This window comes from Eretmochelys imbricata, chromosome 3 (assembly GCF_965152235.1).
Source record: "Eretmochelys imbricata isolate rEreImb1 chromosome 3, rEreImb1.hap1, whole genome shotgun sequence".
Lineage (NCBI taxonomy): Eukaryota > Metazoa > Chordata > Testudines > Cheloniidae > Eretmochelys > Eretmochelys imbricata.
This window is the reverse complement of record NC_135574.1, coordinates 126565940-126588903: the sequence shown is the minus strand read 5'-3', so window position 1 is coordinate 126588903 and position 22964 is coordinate 126565940. Positions and strand designations below refer to the sequence as shown.

General features: G+C 39.4%; 1 protein-coding gene across 3 annotated transcripts in view; it reads right to left on the bottom strand.

Annotated features, from left to right (window-relative positions):
- Positions 1-3331: 3331 nt before the first annotated feature.
- The window catches only part of CEP43 (centrosomal protein 43), a 51105-nt gene continuing 31472 nt past the window's right edge, over positions 3332-22964 (bottom strand). For 2 of the 3 annotated variants that reach the window (XM_077813329.1, XM_077813330.1), the window contains 6 exons: positions 16823-17043; positions 10167-10279; positions 9811-9879; positions 6402-6441; positions 5684-5777; positions 3332-4770 (listed from right to left, as the gene is read on the bottom strand). In XM_077813329.1, coding sequence (XP_077669455.1) covers positions 4696-4770; positions 5684-5777; positions 6402-6441; positions 9811-9879; positions 10167-10279; positions 16823-17043 — 612 coding nt within the window. In that variant the 3' untranslated portion in view covers positions 3332-4695. Of the gene's footprint in view, positions 4771-5683; positions 5778-6401; positions 6442-9810; positions 9880-10166; positions 10280-16822; positions 17044-21315; positions 21376-22964 lie in introns of all 3 variants that reach the window. The other variant, XM_077813331.1, reaches the window with a different exon arrangement.

The following is a 22964-nucleotide window of genomic DNA, read 5'->3' as shown; positions in this document are numbered from 1 at the left end:
GCTAAAGAGAGCCTCTCCACCCCCAAAGATACCTGAAGGAAACTGGAACAAAGGACAATAACTACAGGGGGCGTGAGTGATTGCTGGACCCAGACTAGAAAGAGACTAGTCTGTAAAAGAGCTTACTGGAACTGGTGAGGATTTTATCTGTATTCAATTTGATTAGACATAGACTTGTGTGTTTTATTTTATTTGGTAATTCACTTTGTTCTGTCTGTTACTACTTGGAACCACTTAAATCCTACTTTCTGTATTTAATAAAATCACTTTTTACTTATTAATTAACCCAGCCTATGTATTAATACCTGGCCGGGGGGTGGTGGGAAACAGCTGGGCATATCTCTCTATCACTGTTATAGGGGGCGAACAATTTATAAGCTTTACACAGGGTAAAACGGATTTATTTAGGGTTTGGACCCCATTGGGAGTTGGGCATCTGAGTGTTAAAGACAGGAACACTTCTGTAAGCTGCTTTCAGTTAAGCCTACAGCTGTCAGGGGATGTGGTTCAGACCTGGGTCTGGGTTTGCAGCAGGCTAGCGGCTCTGGTTCAAACCAGGCAGGGCACTGAAGTCCTAGCTGACAAGGCAGGAAAGCAGGAGCAGAAGTAGTCTTGGCACATCAGGTGGCAACTCCGAGGGGGTTTCTGTGATCCAACCCGTCAGAGGTTTTGGGACAAACTGATAAACTAAACAATAATAAGTCATCCAGGGCCAGATGGTATTCACCCAAGAGTTCTGAAGGAACTAAAATGTGAAATTGCAGAACTGTAGTTTGTCACCTATCATTTAAAATCAGCTTCTATATCAAATGACTGGAGGATAGCTAATGTGATGACAATTTGAAAAAAGGGATTCAACGGTGATCCCAGCCTTCAGTACTGGGCAAACTGGTTGAAACTATAGTAAAGAACAAAACTGTCAGACACATAGATGACAATTTGTTGGGGAAGAGTCAACAAGGTTTTTATAAAGGGAAATTATGCTTCACTAATCTACTATATTGCTTTGAGAGGGTCAACAAGCATGTGGACAAGTGTGATCCACTGGATGTAGTGTACTTAGATTTTCAGAAATCCTTTGACAAGGTCCCTCACCAAAGGCTCTTAAGCAAAGTAAGCTGTCATAGAATAAGAGGGACGGTCCTCTCATGGATTGGTAACTGGTTAAACGATAGGAAACAAAGGGAAGGAATAAATGGCCAGTTTTCAGAATAGAGAGACGTAAATAGTGGTGTCCTCCCAGGGTCTTCACTGGGACCAGTCCTATTCAACATATTCATAAATGATCTGGAAAAAGGGGTAACAGTGAGGTGGCAAAATTTGCCAATGATACAAAACTACTCAAGATAGTTAAGTCCCAAGCAGACTGAACAGCTACAAAAAGGATCTCACAAAGATGGGTGACTGGGCAACAAAATGGCAGATGAAATTCAGTGTTAGTAAATGCAAAGTAATACACAGTGGGAAACATAATCCCAACTATGCATATAAAATGATGGGGTCTAAATTAGCTGTTACCACTCAAGAAAGAGATCTTGGAGCCATTGTGGATAGTTCTCTGAAAACATCCACTCAATGTGCAGCGGCAGTCAAAAAAGCTAACAGCATATTGGGAATCATTAAGAGAGATAGAGAGAGATAAGAAGACAGAAAATATACTGCCCTCTATCTAAATCCATGGTACACCCACATCTTGAATACTGCATGCATATGTATATGGGAATTAGAAAGGTTCAGAAATGGGCAATAAAAAATGATTATGGGTATGGAATGGCTGCCATATGAAGAGAGATTAATAAAACTGGGACTTTTCAGCTTGGAAAAGAGATGACTAAGGGAGGATATGATAGAGGTTTATACAATCATGACTGGTGTGGAGAAAGTAAATAAGGAAGTGTTATTTACTCCTTCTCATAACACAAGTAGTAGGGATCACCAAATAAAATTACAGTAAAAACTTTGTTATCCATCATGTTAGTTAACATGTTGGTTAAAATTCCTGTTAACTAAGAGTTATACTTATCAATGGATTACCAATTTTCAAAGAATTAGAACACAATAAAATGAACAAACTTTTCTCGCCCTTTTCAAGACATGTACAAATATCTATTTTCTGTTTTAATGTCAACAATCTCTTACTCTTCTCTCCTTTGCTTTTTGCTGGTATTTTGGATGCCATAATGGTAGGGTTGTGTTGATATTTTACGATAAACACAGGACAATACACTGAGTAATAAACCGACCGATCACAATGGCGGATACAAACAGAAAAAACAGCATTTGGCTCTTCTTGGCTAACTCAATTGTTGTCTGACTGCTCTAGGAAATACTCAGATCCTGAATAGCTTCAGCATCGGTCACGGTTACTAGACTGAAGATTTGTATTGGAAGATATCAGAAATGCTGGTTTCTAGAACTTTCTGGTTGGTAAAATGCCAGATAACACAGCTTTTACTGTAATAGGCAGCAGGTTTAAAACAAAAAGGAAGCATTTTTTTCTCCACACAGTGCTCAGTCACCTGTAGAACTCTTTGGCCTTCACAACAGCCTCTGGCAAGACTATAACAGGGTTCAAAAAAGAACTAGGTAAGTTCATGGAGGACAGGTCCATCAATAGCTATTAGCCAGGAGGGACAGGGATAGCGTCCCTAGCCTCTGTTTACCAGAAGCTGTGAATGGGCAACAGGGGATGGATCACTTGATGATTACCTGTTCTGTTCATTCCCCCTGGGGCACCAGGCATTGGCCACTGTTGGAAGACAGGATGCTGGGCTAGATGGACCTTTGGTCTGATGCAGTATGGCTGTTCTTATGTTCTGAGTGCCTCCAGTGGAAGAATACACCTTCAGACATGCTGCTGCTTTCTTTTTTCCATGTCCTCCTTTACAGGTAGTAATTCTAGGCACAAGATCTCCCACATCTTAAAGAATCTCAGCCTCAGTAGTTATTGCTACAAGATCTTTGCTACTTCAAGGCTGTGGCATGTAGATTATGGGATAATCTCTCTTCTGTGCTCAAGACCGCTACATTATGCCACAAGGTAAGATGTTGATTCCATGGCTCATGTTCTGTTGCTTTATGCTGGCTATTTGGGGATAGATATAAATAAGTCACTTTTCCCCTCTGCCCTCAAATAATCTACCTACTGAATAAGTATAACCTTCCAGTACAGCCCCACATCTGCTAGCTCAGTGTGTAAGAGCCTGAGTCAGACTCAAATCAAAGTAAAGCAGCTCTGTAAGCTGTACCAGTGGATATGGTCTCGCATGCTACTGTTCTTGAAATGGCTAGGTTACCTGAAATAAAGTTACAAAGCCTGCAAAAAGGTGATTAATTTATCTTTATATTCACTGACATGTATCTTTTCCAATGTATTTTTTTAACAATGCTCAAAAAATACACATTTTGAAGGCTTGTTTCAGTATTACAAATGTCCATGACCTATATACTACAGCAGCACCATGCATGACAGTATAGTTAAGGGACTGTCAATGTTTCCATTACTGACTCTGTTTTTCAAGAGTTGATAATGGAAGTACAGAAATGTGCTCCTGGCTGTAACTTAGTGTGTTCAATATCTTAGGCCTGGTATTTATTTTTAAATATTTGGGTTTAAATCTGTTCATCAGTCATTAGATTCTGATACACAGAGAAGTTTAATTGCTTCACACTTTTTTGGTGCTCCTTTTTAAAAAGAAACATGGATTTTTAACAATGAAAGTGAGTCAATACAAATTAAGATTCCCCCCCCCCCCCCAGTAACACGAACTCCACAAACCATTAAACAGCTCTTCTCAAAAATTTTGCTATTTTGTATTACGATCTATGGATCATAAGGGAATCTCACATTTTTATTGGGATTTTAACAGGTGTTAACATTAATGAAATTATCACACACAAAAAGTAGTTTAGAGTAACGTTAATGGTCTGACAGATACATTAAAACAAGAAAGTTCAGAGTTGACAGATACTTCAGCCAAGATTTTCAGAAGTGCCTACTGATTTTAGGTGCCTCAGTTTGGGCTGTTCAGCTGGAGACACCTTAAAGGGGCCTGGTTTCCAGAAAATGCTAAAAACTAGGCCCCTTGCAGACCTCTAAAGTTTGGCTCCCAAAAATCACTAGTCACTTCTGAAAAATCTTGACCCCCCCTTAAAGTAGGCAAGAAGTGACTAGGTACTGAGGCAAATTTATTAGATATTATGTAAATTTCAGAGACTGCTTTTACTCTCCTGCTGAAGTTTTTAGTAAGTTGAAGCAGTAACTCTTAAGTTTTCTTGCTTATCTTAGCTAAAAATCAGACCGTTACCATAACAGTGTAAATTCATTATAAAGACATACATCTGTGTAGAAGTTCTGCAGCTTTGCTGATTTCTTCAGTTATGTTCTCCTATAGACTGATGATTTTGTGTATCCATCGCCAGCAATGGACATCCAGCCGGAAAAAATTCAACTCCTTGTGTGAAAGGTTTTGCTGAACCAGACGAAGAACAACAATTCCAATATTAGACTCCAGCTGGAATTAACTATTTCATTCAGTTCTTACTATGATTTTATAAGCGCTCTGTACACCTCCAGTCTTTCTGAAACACAAGGCACAAATAGGGAACAGACATTCCAGCAAAGAATGATTGTCTGAAAATAGCAGTCCACAAGAGTCCTCAATCCAGCACTAGAAACATCTCTACTGTCCAGTTCTATGCCACATCCTCTAGATAATCTGCAACATCACTTAACTGAGAAATGGTAAGATCTTGCGTGAGGTCTTCAAGCTAGAAGAGTAAACAAAAATCAACCAGACAAGATATATTTATTTAGATTTCTAAATCTATTAAACTATACAGTCCTGCAAAAAGCATCTTGCTAGCTTACGGCCCTGTCTGAAAGGTATCAATTCCAACATATGAGATACCGTGTGCATTCAACTGCCCATTAAGTTAATGAGAAGTACCTTATAGAATTGGGCTCCTAATGCCACTGCTTTACTTTTCCAACCAAATAAAGAGCAATTGGTTCAAATGAGAAAAAAAATATTTAAAATAAAGTAGATTTGGAGTCACTTGCCCTGTTTACAATTTTAAAAATGCACTGAAAATTTTTGGAAGGCGACCTAGGCAATAGGCTGTTAGCATGCTGTCACCAAAGAACAATTCAGCTGGAAGCAGTACCTATTAATTGTAATATCTCAGAGTTCAACAGAAGCCCAGCAAAAATACTTTAAAGTCTTCTGGTTTAGAAAGGGAATATACTCTAACAATGCAGACAGAGGTACGGAAATTTGATAGCCAGTGCTGAATAATGAAAATATGAGCACAACTGAGGCAGTTAATAAAAACTCTTGCATAAGCTCAAAGATTACAAGAAAACCTCTCAACTGTTACTGCACAGTTAGATCAAATAATTGTTTTGGTTTTTTTTCTTAAAAAGAGTCAGTATAGACTAACCCTAATGAAAACTTATGCTCAAATAAATTTGTTAGTCTCTAAGGTGCCACAAGTACCCCTTTTCTTTTTTAGTAAATGAATGGTTATAAATAGAAGGCAGTTTTAATGAATGGCATGACTATATCCACCTGTGCCCAAAGGGTTTATTACATAATGACAATTGTCCAGAAAGGAGAACCCAACATCTAATCACCACATCTAAGACAAGATTAAAAGCATATCCAGACAATAAAAGTCATACTTTATCACTGGCATTCAAGTCTTCTATTTCCACAGAAATTTCCTCTATTTCTTCACCAATACTGATGTCACTTTTTTCTGAGCGATGACTGGTACTAATGACAGAAAAAAGAATAAAAGGTGAAAATAATTAGATTTTCTTTTTCTGCTGTACAAGAATTCCCACCACACTCACACACCTCTATAGGGAAGAGTGTTTAGGTTAGATAGCGCCATTTTTACAGAACAGAAATTTAAATAAAAATATTTGAAAATACACCTGTAACTAAATTAAGCTGTGAGAAATAAGCTGTGCCATGTATATTGTAGGATCCAGGCCTTAAAATGTTATTGCTCAATTGTCTGCCCTTCATGCTGCCGAGTTTTCTAGATGCAAGATTCAATTTGGACTCATATACAGACAGTTAGCTAAAAATACTAATTAAAATGTATAAAAAAGTAAATGATAAAAATGTATTGTTGAGAAGAGGCTTTTTAATTTGATTAAAAAACCCTAAAGCTTGTCAGCATCCTAAGGACAGGTTTTCAAGACACTCCAGCCTACAGAAAGTATAAGAAAGATGTATATTCACAAATGTATAACAGACAGATGGCAGCATTGTCAAACTGATCATGATAGGATGGAACCTACTTCTGGTTCAATGTAATTAGAAAACTGAATCATGTTTACTATCCATTAAATATTACCCTTTAGCAATATAAGTATTTTTCCCTCTTACCTGTTGAAATCATCAACATACTCATCTTCATCTCCAGTTCCTAAATAATGAAAAAAGTATTTTACTGAACAAAACAGATTCCCTGTGCAGGAAATATGAAGAGATCAAATTATATTTCTGTACTTGTAATGGGGGAACTGAAAAATATATTTTTTTTTTAAAACACAGTGCATGTATTTGTAATCAAAAACAAATATCATGTGAGCACTGTACATTTTGTATTCTGTATTATAATTAAAATCAATATATTTGAAAATGTGGAAAACACCTAAAATATTTAAATAAATGGTGTTTATTATTAATAGCGTGATTAATCGCAAAATTAATCACGATCAATTTTTTTAACTCACTTGACAGCCCTGTTAATAACAACAAGGGGAAGGAATGTATGACAAAATAGGGAAAAAAAGATTAAAGAAGATTTAGGGGAGTTAAATGTATTCAAGTTGGCAGGGCCTGATGAAATTCATCTTTAGGATATTAAAGAATGAAGTAAAGCAATCTCAGAACGGTTAGCAAATTATCTTCGAGCACTCATGGAAGATGGGTGAGGTCCCAGAGGAGTGGAAAAGGGCAAACATAGAACCTATTTTTGAAGAGGGGAACAAAGATGACCCAGGGAATTATAGACGAGTCAACTTAACTTTGATACCTGGAAAGATACCGAAACAAACTGTCAATTTATAAGCATGTAGGAAATATTTTAGAGAAGTTCTATGGCTTGTGTTATACAGGAGAGCAAACTAGGTGATCACAATGGTTCCTTCTGGCCTTGGAATCTAGGGTTATAAGGAATAGCCAGCACGGATTTGTCAAGAACAAATCATGTCAAACCAATATAATTTCCTTCTTTGACAAGGTTACTGGCCTACTGGATGGGGGGGAAGCAGTAGATGTGATATATCTTGATTTTATTAAAGCTTCTGACGAAGTCCAACCTGACATTCTCATAAGAAAACTAGGGAAATGTGATCTAGATTAAATTACTATAAGGTGTATGCACAACTGGCTGAAAGACTGTACTCAAAAAGTAGTTATAGAATACCAGGGTTGGAAGGGACCTCAGGAGGTCATCTAGTCCAACCTCCTGCTCAAAGCAGGACCAAGCCCCAATTTTTGCCCCAGATCCCAAATGACCCCCTCAAGGATTGAACTCACAACCCTGGGTTTAGCAGGCCAATGCTCAAACCACTGAGCTATCCCTCCCCCTAACGGTTCGCTGTCAAAGTGGGAGGGTGTATCAAGTGGGGCTGCAGGGGTCAGCTCTGGATCTCGTACTATTCAACATTTTCATTAATGACTTGGATAACAGAGTGAAATGTATGCATGTAACATTTCCAGATGACACCCAGCTGGGAGGGGTAGCAAGCACTTTGGGAAGAGGATTACAATTCAAGATGACCTTGACAAACAGAACTGGTCTGAATTAAACAAGAAAAACTTCTATAAAGACAAGTACTACACTTAGGAAGGAAAAAATCAAATGCGCAGCTACAAAATGGGAAATAACTATTTAGGTGGTAATACTGCTGAAAAGAATTGGGGGGGGGTAGAGTGGATCACAAACTGAGTATGAGTCAACACTGTGATGCAGTTGAAAAATAGCCAATATTCTAGGGTGTACTAACAGGAATGTTATATGTAAAGGCTTGTCTACATTACGTGCTGCATCGATGGGCAGTGATTGATCCAGTGAGGGGGAAAGGGGAGGGTCAATTTATCGCGTCTAGTCTAGATGCGATAAATCGACCACCAAGCACTCTCCCGTCGACTCTGGTACCCCACCAATGCGAGAGGTGCAGGCGGAGTTGATGGGAGAGTGTCAGCCGTCAACTTACCGCAGCGAAGACACTGCAGTAAGTAGATCTAAGTATGTCGACTTCAGCTACATTATTCACGTAGCTGAAGTTGCGCAACCTTGATCGATTCCCCCGCCAGTGTAGATAAGGCCTAAGATACAGGAGGTAACTGTCCTGCTCTACCGAGCACTGTGCTCAGCTGGAGTGCTGTATCCAATTATGGGTGTCACATTTTAAGAAAGATGTGGAAAAATTAGAGAGTCTAGAGGCGAGCAAATAAAATGATAAAATGTTTAGAAAACTTGACTTATGAGGAAAGGCTACAAAAATGAGGCATATTTAGTCTTGAGAAAAGAAGACCGAGGGGACAGCTGATAACAGTCTTCAAATAAGTTAAGGGCTGTTATAAGCGAACAGCGATCTATTGTTCTCCATGTCCACTGAAGGTAGGATAAGTAGTAATGGGCTTAATCTACAGCAAGGGAGGTTTAGGTTAGATATTAGGAAAAACTTTGCTCAAACCACTGAGCTATCCCTCCCCCCAACGGTTCGCTGTCAAAGTGGGAGGGTGTATCAAGTGGGGCTGCAGGGGTCAGCTCTGGATCTGGTACTATTCAACATTTTCATTAATGACTTGGATAACAGAGTGAAATGTATCACGTCTAGTCTAGTGAAATGTATCACAGTAGTTATGCTCAGGAACAGGCTTCCAGGGAGGCTATGGAATCTGTATCATTGAAGGTTTTGAAGATCGGGTTGGACAAACACCGGTCAAGGATAGTCTAGATGTACCTCAGTGCAAGGGGCTGGACATTGCTATGATTCTATGTTGATACTATAATAGGGAGAATTTCAAAGACACAAAAAGCAATTAGAGACGCCTAAATCCCACTGAAAGCCAATGAGAGTTGCATGCCTAACTTCTACTTGTGCCTTTAAAAATCTGCCCTTAAAAGCCTATGCTACCATTTTCAATAATGATCTTAAGTGAACACTAATTCTGAGATGCATTTCCATGCTGGATAAATTTACAAAGTCTTATATATTTTTGCCATAGAATTGAAAACAATGGTAACTGGACACGGATGTCATCAAGCATATATCCAGGAATATATTACAATTTCCAAAAAAGTAACTATGTAACACTAATAGCAATACGGGGAAATGCTTCATAAAAGCTAGTATCATATGGACTTAAGCTGCTTTACAAGACAAGACATTTTATTTTTTCTTACAGTAGGTTTCCCCCTGGTGTTCTAGTCAACAATACCTTACTGACAAGCAGACCAACTACAAAATCATCACCAAAATTTATGCATGGGATGGCTTGAGTTCCTGTTGTATGTTTCTACCAGAATTATTTTACACACGCAAGTAATTCCTGCCAGTTAGGAATTCTGTACACAGAATAATGAATCAAATCTTGCTTCTTACTCAAGCAAGACTCCTGCTGTCTCCAATGGAACTTTTACCAAAGTAAGACAGCAGGTTTTGGCCCAGTATCAGTATATTTCAGTGTCTCAGTTTCCTTGAGGAGCTGAAATGGAACTCAAATGTAGGCATAACAAAACTAGTATGTTTACGTTCCTTCATACTCAACAACCACTTGCCTAATTCAAGAGATCCAAATTTTGCATTCACCAAGCGTAGATCTTTCAAAACAGAGTTTCTATTTGCATCTGTAACCAAAAAAAATTTAAATCAGAAATACGTTTGTTTATTGTTTGGAAAGAAAAAGAAAAAGAAAAAAAAGAGCACACTTCAATACATCCATCAACCAATTAAATCTAGTATATTTTTCTATAGGCTAAAAATTATATTCCAATTTTAAGAGCCAATCCTGCAAACACTTACAGACATATAATTATAAATGTAGGACTGGAAGGGATCTCAAGATCATCTAAGTCCATCCCCCTTCTCTCCTGCCCTAACTCAAGATACAAAAGGATTTCAATATTATACTTACTGTCAGGCTCTTTTAGTGAAGGTGCTCCAGCAAGGGAGCTTAGCCCACTCCTTAGTGGGGGTGCATCAGAAAGAGATGCAAGGCTTCCTCCTTGTTTGTTGGACTCTGTTTTCCTAAAAAGGGAAATAATTTGTAACTAGATATGTGACTCTCTCTTCTACCATCCATTAAATATGTATGCAACTAGAAACAATACTGTATGTAGCAAAAGATCAAGCGAAGGAAATATTTGCTCTACAATCTAAAAAAGGCCAAAAACTTTCTACTGGAAGTCGGTGGTAGAAGTGTCAAGCAAGACATGCAATAAGAAAGTTATTTTCTCACCTATTCACAGACTTCTGCCTGCCTTCTATCACAAACAGATCTCTTGCATCTTCTTCAGTATCACTATTTTTATCAGATGGCCTTTAGTTATCCCCACAAATACCATGCAGCCAAGAGGAAAAGATTCAGGCATAAATAAATATATCAACCAGTTTTTGAATTATGACAGGTTTCAGAGTAACAGCCGTGTTTGTCTGTATTCGCAAAAAGAAAAGGAGTACTTGTGCTCAAATAAATTGGTTAGTCTCTAAGGTGCCACAAGTACTCCTTTTCTTTTTGAGTTATGATCACTTTTGTTCAACAAAACTAGTAACAGTTGTGTTGTAGAAAGCATGCCCCTTGAGATTGCAACAAAATGGATTTCTTTCATCGCCACATGATAAACTGGTTTAGCTGCTATTACATTTAGGAATGGAACATGAATTAACACATTATTTACAAATAAAAGATGCAACAAGCACATTGAAAGTCAAAGTTTAATCTTCACCATTCCCAGAAAATATCCTCAGTGACCAAGTGGTGATTGGTTTCATGTAATGTATTTTACGCTCATCTAATGAAATGATGTATGAGCAGAATCTAATTTTGCATTAACTTTCTATGGTTTTGGTGAGTTTAATGTATATTTAAACAAGTTTATAAGGACATTATATACATTTATAATGACTCCACATTACATGTATATACACACGAAATTTGATCCACCATGGAGGAAGATTACAAACTATTATTTTACTACACATACAATAAGTCCCCAAAATCTGTAGAACCTTGCTAATTAGCATTTTGCTAATTCATTTACCACAATCTGCACACACAAAGATGCCTTACTATGAAATTGCTATCAATATCTGCATACTACCTAAACCAAATTAAGATATACAAGTCTAAAAACGTATGTAAAATTGATATGGAAATAGATCGTTAGCATATTCCATGTAATTTGACAAACCTTGTTTCTTTTCTGCCATGGAGATTTGTTCTGTATAAGGCAATTTAGTTTTGCTGCATAACTAAGGCTTCTTTTCTTGAACTCTTATCTTTCAAGCATTTTCAGGTAGCAATAAGTATTACCATTCAAGTCATTGGCCTTTTAACAACTGATGACCACTTATGTACTAAAGTAATACTGTAGTAGTAAAATTCCTGAACAGCGGACATAGTGTACTGAGATTTCCAGAAAGCCTTTGTCAAGGTCCCTCACCAAAGGCTCTTACGTAAATTAAGTTGTTATGGAATAAGAGGGAAGATCCTTTCATGGATTGAGAACTGGTTAAAAGACAGGGAACAAAGGGTAGGAATAAATGGTAAATTTTCAGAATGGAGAGGGGTAACTAGTGGTGTTCCCCAAGGGTCAGTCCTAGGACCAACCTATTCATAAATGATCTGGAGAAAGGGATAAACAGCAAAGTGGCAAAATTTGCAGATGATACTAAACTGCTCAAGATAGTTAAGACCAAAGCAGACTGAAGAACTTCAAAAAGATCTCACAAAACTAAGTGATTGGGCAACAAAATGGCAAATGACATTTAATGTGGCTAAATGTAAAGTAATGCACACTGGAAAAAATAACCCCAATTATACATACAATATGATGGGGGCTAATTTAGCTACAACTAATCAGGAGAAAGATCTCGGAGTCATTGTGGATAGTTCTCTGAAGACGTCCATGCAGTGTGCAGCGGCAGTCAAAAAAGCAAACGGGATATAAGGAGTCGAGAAGAAGACGGAGAATATCTTATTGCCCTTCTATAAATCCATGGTACGCCCACATCTTGAATATCGAGTACAGATGTGGTCACCTCATCTCAAAAAAAGATATACACCTCTACCCCGATACAACGCGACTTGATATAACACAGGTTCGCATACAAGGCAGTAAAGCTCTGAGCAGAGTGTTAAGGGTGCCAGGCTGGGGCCAAGGGGTTGGATAAGGAGCAGAGGGTCTCGGGGGCGGTCAGGAGCTTCCCCCCCAGGGTCTGGGAGACAGGAGCTGGGGGGGCACTTCTGGGGGCCCCGCAGTCCCAGAGTGGCCTGGGGGATTAGCGGGGGATCGGGAGAAGCCTGCTCCACTTCCGTCGCTTGGGGGAGGGGGCTTGGGGAAGGGATCCCCCCGCACTCACAGGCAGCAGCGGAAGCTGAGCAGCCCAGCCCCAGCCCGCTCCACTCCGCCAGTTCCCACCCGCAGCTCCCTGCTTCCCGCCGCAGGTGAGTGCGGGACCCCCCTCGTGACACGGCTAGGGCTGAGGCAAGGAAAGCGGAGTGGGCTGGGGCCGCGTTGCTCCGCTTCCTGCTGCAGGTGAGTACAGGGGGAACGGGGGGGGGGCGGGGGTGTCCTTTCCCTAACCTCCCCGGCAGTGGGAAGCAGAGCAGCCTGGCCCCAGCCTGCTCTACTCTGCGGCACTCTGCTTCCTGCTGCAGGTGAGTACGGGGGGCATCCTTTCCCCAACCCCCGCACTCACCAGCAGTGGGGAGCAAAGCGCCACGGCTGGGAGGTGGCAGAGTGGAATGGGCTGGGGCAGTGTTGCTCCGCTTTTGAGTGCCTATCAGGAGGTAGGGGGTGTGGATAGGGGTCGGAGCAGTCAGGGGACAGGGGGCCAAAGCAAGTTCGCTATAACGCGGTCTCACCTATAACGCGGTAAGATTTTGTCTCCCGAGGACAGCGTTATATTGGGGTAGAGGTGTACTGGCATTAGAAAAGATTCAGAAAAGGACAAATAAAATGATTAGGGGTTTGGAACGGGTCCCATATGAGAAGAGATTAAAGAGGCTAGGACTTTTCAGCTTGGAAGAGAGGAGAAGGGGGGGCGGGGAAGATATGATCGAGGTATATAAAATCATGAGTGGTGTGGAGAAAGCGAATAAGGAAAAAAGTTATTTACTTGTTCCCAGAATATAAGAACTAGGGGCCACCAAATGAAATTAATGGGTAGCAGGTTTAAAACAAATAAAAGGAAGTTCTTCTTCACTCAGCTCATGGTCAACCTGTGGAACTCCTTGCCTGAGGTGGTTGTGAAGGCTTGGACTATAAACAGGATTTAAAAGAGAACTGGATAAATTCATAGAGACTAAGTCCATTAATGGCTATTAGCCAGGATGGGTAAGGAATGGTGTCCCTAGCCTCTGTTTGTCAGAAGGTGGAGATGGATGGCAGGAGAGAGATCACTAGATCATTACCTATTAGGTTCGCTCCTTCTGGGGCACCTGGCATTGGCCACTGTCAGTAGACAGGATACTGGGCTGGATGGACCTTTTGTCTGACCCAGTATGGCCATTTTTAATGTCTTTTGTTTTGAATTATTTGATTACAAACACTGGTCTATGAACTGTAGAATTTGCACTCATGATTGTTATATTTAGTTTTCAAGAACGGTAATTAACACAGATGCACTGGATGTGTAAATCTGACCTATGAATAAGATTGTGATTTAGTCACAGAGGTCACAGAATCCGTGACTTCCAAAGATCTCTGTGACTTCAGGCGCAACGGGCAGCAGGGGGGATCCCCGGTAGCTCCCAGCAGCTCCCCAGAGCTCTCGGCCGCAGTGGGCGGCAGGGGGATCCCCAGAGCTTGGAGCCACCAGCAGAGGGGGACCCTGGAGCTCCCAGCCTCTTCTCCCCTGCCCCCCTGCAGCTGCCCAGGCTACCCATTTTGTCATGGGTATTTTTAGTAACAGTCAAGGAGAGGTCACGGACTTCCGTGAATTCTTCATTTATTGCCCATGACCTGTACATGACTTTTACTAAAAATATCGGTGACAAAAACGTAGCCTTACTTATGAACCATGATGTCAGTTAAAAGCCAAACTAATCTGACAAGATAAATATGCTGGAAATTGCAACAATCCTGGCAATCTACCTGCTTCGAGAGACACTATCACCATCTCAGAGTCAATGACTGGAGGAACAAATTCCTTTGAAAGTTTCATTTTAATATTTTAAAGCCGCCAGTTTAAAGATCATGCACAATTATTAGATCTCTGACACTGGTATTCCCACCTATTGATATATCCCAGTTTATGACCTCACAATCAGTTGGCTGTAGAAATTAACATGATGTTAGAATCAATTAGTACACCTCTACCCCGATATAACGCAACCAGATATAACACAAATTCGGATATAACATGGTAAAGCAGCGCTCTGGGGGGTGGGGCTGCACGCTCCCGCGTCTGGCTCCGACATGCTGCTCTGAGTGGCGTGTTAAGGGTGCCAGGCTGGGGCCAAGGGGTTGGATAAGGGGCAGAGGGTCTTGGGGGGCTGTCAGGGGACAGGGAGGGTTGGATGGCTCAGAGGTTCTGGGGGCGGGGTGGTCAGAGGACGGGGGCGGGGTGGGTCTCTGGAGGGGGTGGTCAGAGGACAAGGAGCAGGGGGGCTTAGATGAGAGTGGGGTCTTGGGAGGGGGAGGGTGTCTCGAAGGGGGTAGTCAGAGGACAAGGAGCCGGGGGGAGACGGAGTAGGCTTAGGAGTCAGTCAGGGGGAGGGAAGTGCCTATTAATAATGGAAATGCTCGAGGCCAAAGCAAGTTTGATGTAACATGGTTTCACCTATAATGTAGTAATATTTTTTGGCTCCCGAGGACCGTGTTATATTGGGGTAAAGGTGTACTTAAGCTTTTAAATAAGCAGAAGCAAATCAAAGATGTTATTTTAATTCTGCTATGGCTACTGATAAAAAAAGAAAAAATTACCAAAAGAATAATAGCAGAGTTCTTTGTAATGTAGTTCAATATTTTTCATGAGAAGTCAGCTGCTCTTTAAATATATTATAGGAGCATATCCTGTAATTTTTATTTCCTACTAGATAACAGTCATAAGTAATCCCTTTCTGAAAGGAGTGTGCCAGTTTATTAGAAATAGAGGGGAGAATGATGTGGTTACTTTGTGCCACACCAGGATCCTTCTAGTGTAAGGATGAGCATCTGATATTGAAGGGCCAACATAAGAGGGCTTAGACCTGTGGTTCTCAACTAGGGGTATGTGTAACCCTGGGGATATGCAGGGGTCTGTCAGGGAGTAGATCAAATCATCTAGACATTTGCCTAGTTTTATGAACAGGCTACATAAAAAAGGACTAGTGAAGTCAGGACAAACTAAAATTTCATAAAATAACTTGATTATACTACTCCATATACACTGAAATGTAAGTACAATATTTATATTCCAATTTATTTATTTTATTATATGGTAAAAATGAGAAAATAAGCAATTTTTCAGTAATAGTGCGATGTGAGACTTTTACATTTTTAGATCTGATTTGTAAGCAAGCAGTTTTTAAGTGAGGTGAAATTTGGAGGGGCGGGGGGGGGGGGGGGTACGCAAGACAAATCAGACTCCTGAAAGGCATACAGTAATCTGGAAAGGTTGAGAGCCACTGGATTAGACCACCTCGCTGCCTGTTGCCACTGTAAAAGGGAAAGAGTGGGAATGGATGGGGCAACCTCCTGCTACATCAATCCTCCTCAGGTGCATTTTTGGCCCACCCAAACTTTAAAGTTGTTCTAACACAGCACAGTGGAAATGGTTCTGCCCAGAGGTGCAGCAAGATCAAGGGACTGAGAACGTGGGCTTTGACACCTTTGCACCTTTCAGTCAGACTTGCACTTCAAAATATCATTTCACTCATTGTCCGACACTACATAACCACAAAGTGCCCTAAAATGTTTGGGCCTGCAAAGCTGACATGTTCCAGAAGAACAATTAATCTACTGAAAACAAGTCAGCTTGGACACACTGGGTAATAAATGTGAACACTGATTTGTATAAAGGGAACTTTTTCCAAGAGCAAAAGAGTCTTTCCTAATACTTGTATTGTATGAAGCTGGTGTGTATGTGTGTGTGTGTGTGTGCGCTACCAATATTTTCTTACCTACTCCAGTATTGTGGGTTAGATTCTGCCAGTCTTTATGAAGTTATGCAGAGAAATAAAGGTTCTCCCCTCCCACTTGTGCAGCTACTTTAAGGTTGGCCAGAGTTGCATCTCCAGGGCTCGAGGAGCATAGGGTTTGTACCTCAGATACTCACTCCTAGCATCAAATGGGTTGGAAAGAGCAGGGGTTAACAGAGCCAAGGGCTCCACTGCCCTTCTCCAACCCCACCAGCCAGATCAGTTGTCTTAGTACCAGAAGGGAATGATGCGACATCCCCAAAAGGGTGAAAATTACTCACCAGTGCAACCAGGGAGCCCCAGAAAGTATTGTGCATTTCAAGCAGGGTGTTTTACAGTGCACCTACACACCATCTTTTACTAGAGGCTATGTGCAAATAGCACATCTAACCCAAACCTACTAAGCATAAAATAAATGTGTTAACTATGGAGCACAGTTTACTTACCAGCCATAGTTTCTCTCCGGTTTGGGTATGGGATCATCAAAAAAAGAATCTCCCTCTATGTCATCCTCATCTACAGCCGGATCACTTTCTTCTTTGGTATTTAAGTCTTTGTTGTGCAGTTCAGAAACTAGCTTTGTCTCATTGGGAAGAAAGTAAATGCTGCTTTTGCTCTTTGTTTCTCCTGATGAGATACTTGTATCACTTTGACTGGTTTCAGCAACCTTTAAAAAAAAAAAAAAAAAAAAAAATCAAATTTACAGAAGGGAAATGCCTTTCCTTGAGTGAAGTCATGGAAATAGTTTCTCATGACTGAACTGCAGTCCAATTGTTAATAAAGGACCATCTGGGAACATACACTATGCAAGTTATCCACATAATCAATTTTTCAAATTAAATGATTTAATATTTCTATTTTTGTACCCATACAATTGTATCAACTAAGAAAAAAAAAATCCTATTTCAAAGCCATCTAAAGAGCTCTTTTTAAAATAATTCTATTCTATTCCCTCTGTAGGGTATTATAATATAGGTTATATCTAGAAGCAAAGTCAAATGAACTAAAAATACTGTAGTGCAGAAAAATTTACTCTAAAATTAGTAAAAAGTTATTTTGTGTAGGCAATTTAGTTGCTAACTAGGCATGTTTCAGCCTTCCACTTCTATCTATCTTAATTCTGGTATTTCCTAATTTCTGAGTAATTGATTTTTTTAACCTTGCGAACATAGTTAACAGATAGTGTCGGAATATCGAGATAGAGAGATTAAGTATGGGGGCTCTACAGCTGGATTATTTATGGGACAGAGCTAATGACTTGTATTCTAAACTTGGTTCCAAGACTAACTTGCACACCATAATCAAGGTACTTAACCTCTCTCTCTATTTCCCATCTACAGTATTAAAAAAAAAAAAAAAAAAAGTTTATCAATATTTACCTACCACAGGGGGTGTTGCAAAATAAATGTTTATGAAGATACCATATAAATGCAAGAGACAAGGTGTGTAAGGTAATATCTTTTATTATACCAATTTCTACTGGTGAAAGAGAAGCTTTTGAGCTCCACAGACCTGAAGAAGAGCTCTGTGGAGCTTGAAAGCTTGTCACTTTCACCAACGGAAATTGGTCCAACAAAAGATATTACTTCACCCACCTTGTCTCTCATATTTGGGACCCACAAGGCAACACCACCACTGCAAACAAAATATCAGTGCAAAGTATTCATGTGCAGAACTATGTAAAGTGACTATGCTACCACAGCACTCCATGTTTCCCAATGATTTCCATGACCATATATGCTCATTTTTCCAAGTAAAATGCTGTTATTCTAATTGTTATGGCACAAAGTCAATATAAACTGAGAATTATGTTCCTTCCTTCTTATGCAACACAAGCAGTTAAGCCAAACTGTGCTGTTAGTGACAACTGCACAAACCCACTGGCATCAAAGGGGTTTTGAAAGGTGTAGATGATTGGAACTTAAACAATTAGTTTGATGATGCACAAGAAAGGATGGAATACTGTTTACTCACTCTGAGTTGCATTGGGTCTTACAAGTTGAACAGGAATAAAATACAATCAAAACTTATTAGTTAATATTCAGCAGCTATGACTCTGAATGCATTCAAGCAACAGATCCATTGATTAAGAAATTGCTATTTTTAGACAGTCACTTTTCAGAGTAGAATCGCACTTTAAAGGTAGTCAGTGAAGGCAGGAATTCAGAAGTAGAGCATGGTGGAGAAAGATAATTCCATTTTGTGTAAGTTCCCCCCTCCCCTTTGGAACAAAAATCTCAAAATGTCTATGTTCTCTGCTAAAGAGACTGGAGCCCCATCTCCAATGCAAGTCTACATTATGGACTGCCCCAGAGGGACAGACCTCAGAAACCCTAGGAGCCCAGGCTGCCAAGGAGCTGGGTGAGCAAGTTAGCAGACAGCCAGGCATGTTTCTTGCCTAGGTTTCAAAGGAATTTAATCAAAATGGAACCATCTCCATGAAACTTTTCGATTTCAATTAATCAGCAAATTCTGACAAAAAAGTTTTATACTGGAATTTTTCCAACCAGCTCTATTCAGAAGTATTTTGTTCTCAAACGACACTGCACAAAACACCAGTGATACTTTTCCAGGTGTGCAGAATGAAATAATTTGAAACAGTTACTGGATGACTGGTTATTTAGAGGGTGAGGTTATTCATGAGAAACTCTCTTACACAGTTAGAAAAACATTGAACTACTATCTTTACAACATCCTGCAGACCCTATGTAAGCATTACATGGTCTGACAGACCTAAGTAGCAGCCTCATAGGGAATTCTGACAATTCTAACACAGAAGAGAACGATTATATGCAGCCTCGATTCTGCAAAGTGTCACTAGATTTCTGCAAGATCTTTGGAATAAGGCACATCATTTTGAAAGTTAAACATAACAAAAAGCATTATAGTGATTTCCCCACATCTGAATTATACCTAGTTTTCCAACTTCCCTTTTCAGAAATACTTTGGCCAATTCACTTCAAAGTGGCCAGAAGAGTTACTGTTTGTCCATAGACAAGTCTGCATTGAGTCTGAAGAAGAAACGTCTCTGAAGGAACTTAGAGCAGTAGTTCTCAACCTTTCCAGACTACTGTACCCCTGAAGCAAGAGCCCTGCCACGCAGCACTGTATCTTAAGCTCCTTTCGCCCGGGACTAAAGCATGTAACCTAGCTTTGTGTGGCCCCTGCTTGCCACCCTCTAACACTGGCCCTGCACTTGCATCCCCCCTCAAACACATCCTGTCCTGTGGACCCTGGGGTCACAACCCCCAGGCTGAGAAACCCTGATCTAGATGAGTTGACATGCCCATTGGAAGACCTCTGTGTGCCCCCCAAAGGGTACATGTGCACCTGGATGTGAACCACGGACTAAGAGGAATGTTGAAAATTCATCTTATAATACAAATATTGTTGTAACCTTAACTATGGAGAGAGCTATTGCCATTCCGTAATACCTTCTTTAATGACAAATTTTAATACAGAATTGAAAACTCATTCATTTTACACGTACTTGAGAGGCAAGTCAACTAACAGACATGGGGTTTTAGCATTTATATCATTCTCTCCCACACACTCTTTTTCAAATTAAACATCCTAAAAAGTCAGACATTTTAAATGTGAAGTGGTAGAGAGTGGTATGTGCAGGGGAAGTTGGATCATTTTTGATTTACAGGTTATCTTCCAAAAGTGTTTATTAGCTAATCTCGAACCACATTACAAGGCAAAAGAGTGAGAGTTTGAAAAATTATTCGTTCAAGGAATATATTACAGTGGGAGAGCAAAACACCTCATGTTATCTGGCAATACTGCTAAAACTGAAGTTTTATCAATATTTCCAATTAAATTTATTTTTTAAAGGGATTGTAAAAATTAGTGGAAATCTGATGCAGACAGACAAGGTTGCAAACCAAGAGCAATTTTTTCTAAATTAAAACTCAACTGGCTAATATTTTTATAAAAAGCTGATTCTTAAAGGTTAGTTGTTTAAGATCCTATTCCCAAGCCTAGTAACTAATAAAGCACATTAAAATAAAATCAATTTTGACAATTAATCTATTCATATACTCTAATGCAAAACACACAGAAAAGAACAAAGATCGTAAACTCTGAAACGTGGCTGTGAAATTTTTTTTTCAGAAAGGTCAAATTCACAGCAGTAACTACGAATTATAGTCCTGACTTATACCATCTTTATACAGTAAGAGCCCACTTCCCTTACCAAGATTGAGTGGTACCTTAACCTACAATCACTCCCAGTTTTAATAGGAGAATACAAAGTAAAGTACTAAACATAAATCAGGGTAACAGAATCTGGTCATCATTTAAAGACAAGAAACAAATGCAATATGCAACAAGAGGAAAGGGAGAGGATGAGTAAGCAGGACTGTAGTAAAAGCACATACATAATCATTCCAAATAGTTTTTAAAGGATTTATTTTACAATTAAATATAATTTATCCCTACTAGCTTTCTATCTACCCATTATCACCTGGTGATGTCTTGTCGACAACAAGGTAAAAATGGATCTTAAGGAGGGTTCTGAAGGAGAAGGTTAATGGCTTCTCAGATTAGTTTTGGGAGGGTATGCCAAATTAATGCAACATTAAGAAAAAAAAAACCCTAGAAATTCAAACCTGAAGACAGTCTATACTTAAACTCATGCGGTTGTCATTCCCTCCACCCTTTAACAGCATTAGTTAACAATGAAGTGCCCAACAGAAAGCTTAATTTTTCAGAATTTGTTAATATGATTTATGTAGTAAGCTTTTTATGTATACAATATTCTAAGTATGGTGCCTTAGAGTGCCATTTCTATACCTTTATACTATATTAATAGCTAAATTATAATAAACTTTAGTGTTTGCATTGTCAATTTTATTTTATTTTTTAGTATAATCTGTTTTTTCCTAAAGGAAGACTAAAAGCACCTGCCAGCATCTTCTTCTCTCATGCATTTTACCTGCTCACCAGCCTTGTCCAAGCACTTTTTCTGTTTACGATGTCCTTTATACCTTGGTATCTAAGCATGAGAATAAAATAATAATAGCACAAACAAATGAAAAAAAGAAAAAAACAAAAACAAAAAAAACCCCCAAAACAAAAAATCATGAGTCGTTTAAACCACTCTAATCTGCATTTATATATAGAAAGTTTTTTTAAGCAGTAAAACATTGTAGCTAAATTTTCCCATCTTCAAGGATGTTCTCTCTCTGGCTGTGTGAAAATTTTCATGAGCACATTAATTGCTAGACCTCCTCCAGATGAGGATAGGTTGTTAAAATAATGGATACTGACTAACATCTGTCAGATACTAGTTTCTATATGAACAAGCTTCATGAGGAACTCCCCAGAGGAGCGTAACAGAAGAGTTTTTAAACTAAGGATTGAGGGAAAGCCAACAGGTGTGGAGAAGCACATGGTTTGGACAGATACATCCCTTAGAGAAGGATTTATTAAAGGGAATACTCTTTATCCTAGTAAAAAGGAGAAGATAGAAGTTAATGAAGTACATGTAGAAGCTGAAGAGAAACAATCAAACAAACAAAGTCCCATTCGATTACATCACATGAAGGCAGACAACTAAAGATTGACAAATTATTTTATAAGTGCTTGTACACAAATGCAGAAGTTTAAATGCTAAGATGGATTAACTAGAGTATCTGGTATTAAACAAGGATATTGGTGTAATAGGCATCCAAGAAATTTGGTGGAACAATGATAATTAATGGGACATAGTAATACCAGGGTACAAAATATACAGGAAAGACAGTGGGTAGTGCTGGTGGGGATGTGGCACTGTATATGAAAGAAAGCATAGAGTGGAGTACAGTAACAATCTTAAAATGAATCAAACTGTACCATATAATCTCTATGGACAGAAATTCCGTGCTTGAATAATAAGAGAATAGCAGTAGGAATATACTATTGACAACTTGACCAGGATGGTTACTACTGTGAGTGTGGAAAGCTCTGGGAGATTAGAAAGGCTACAAAAAAACAGACAACCCAATAATAATGGGGGATTTCAACTACTCCCATCTTGACTGGGTTCACGTCACCTCAGGATGGGATACAGAAATAAAATTTGTAGACACCATTAGTGACTGCTTCTTGGAGCAGCTAGACACAGCCATCTTTTAAAAACTGGAAGTCAAGTCCTAGTGAGGAAAACAGTAAGGAGCATAAACTCTGGGAAGTCAAGTGTAAAAGTATATGTAGGCAGACAAAAATGGAATCTGAAGAGCAACTAGGAAAAGACAAAAACTAACAGCAATTTTTTTTTTTTTTTTAAAGTACCTCAGAAACAGGAAGACTACCAAACAATCAGTGGGGCCACTGGATCACTGAGGTGCTAAAAGCAGCGCTCAAGGAAGACCAGGCCATTGTGGAGAAGCTAAATTATTTTTTGCATCCATCTTCACTACAAAGAATGTGGGGGAAGATTCCCACACCAGAGCCATTCTTTTTAGGTGACAAATATGAGGATCAGTCCCAGATTGAAGTGTCAATAGAGGATGTTTTGGAACAAACTAATACTATTCAATTTATCAAGTCATCAGGACAGATGGGTATTCACTCAAGAGTTCTGAAGGAACTCAAATATGAAAC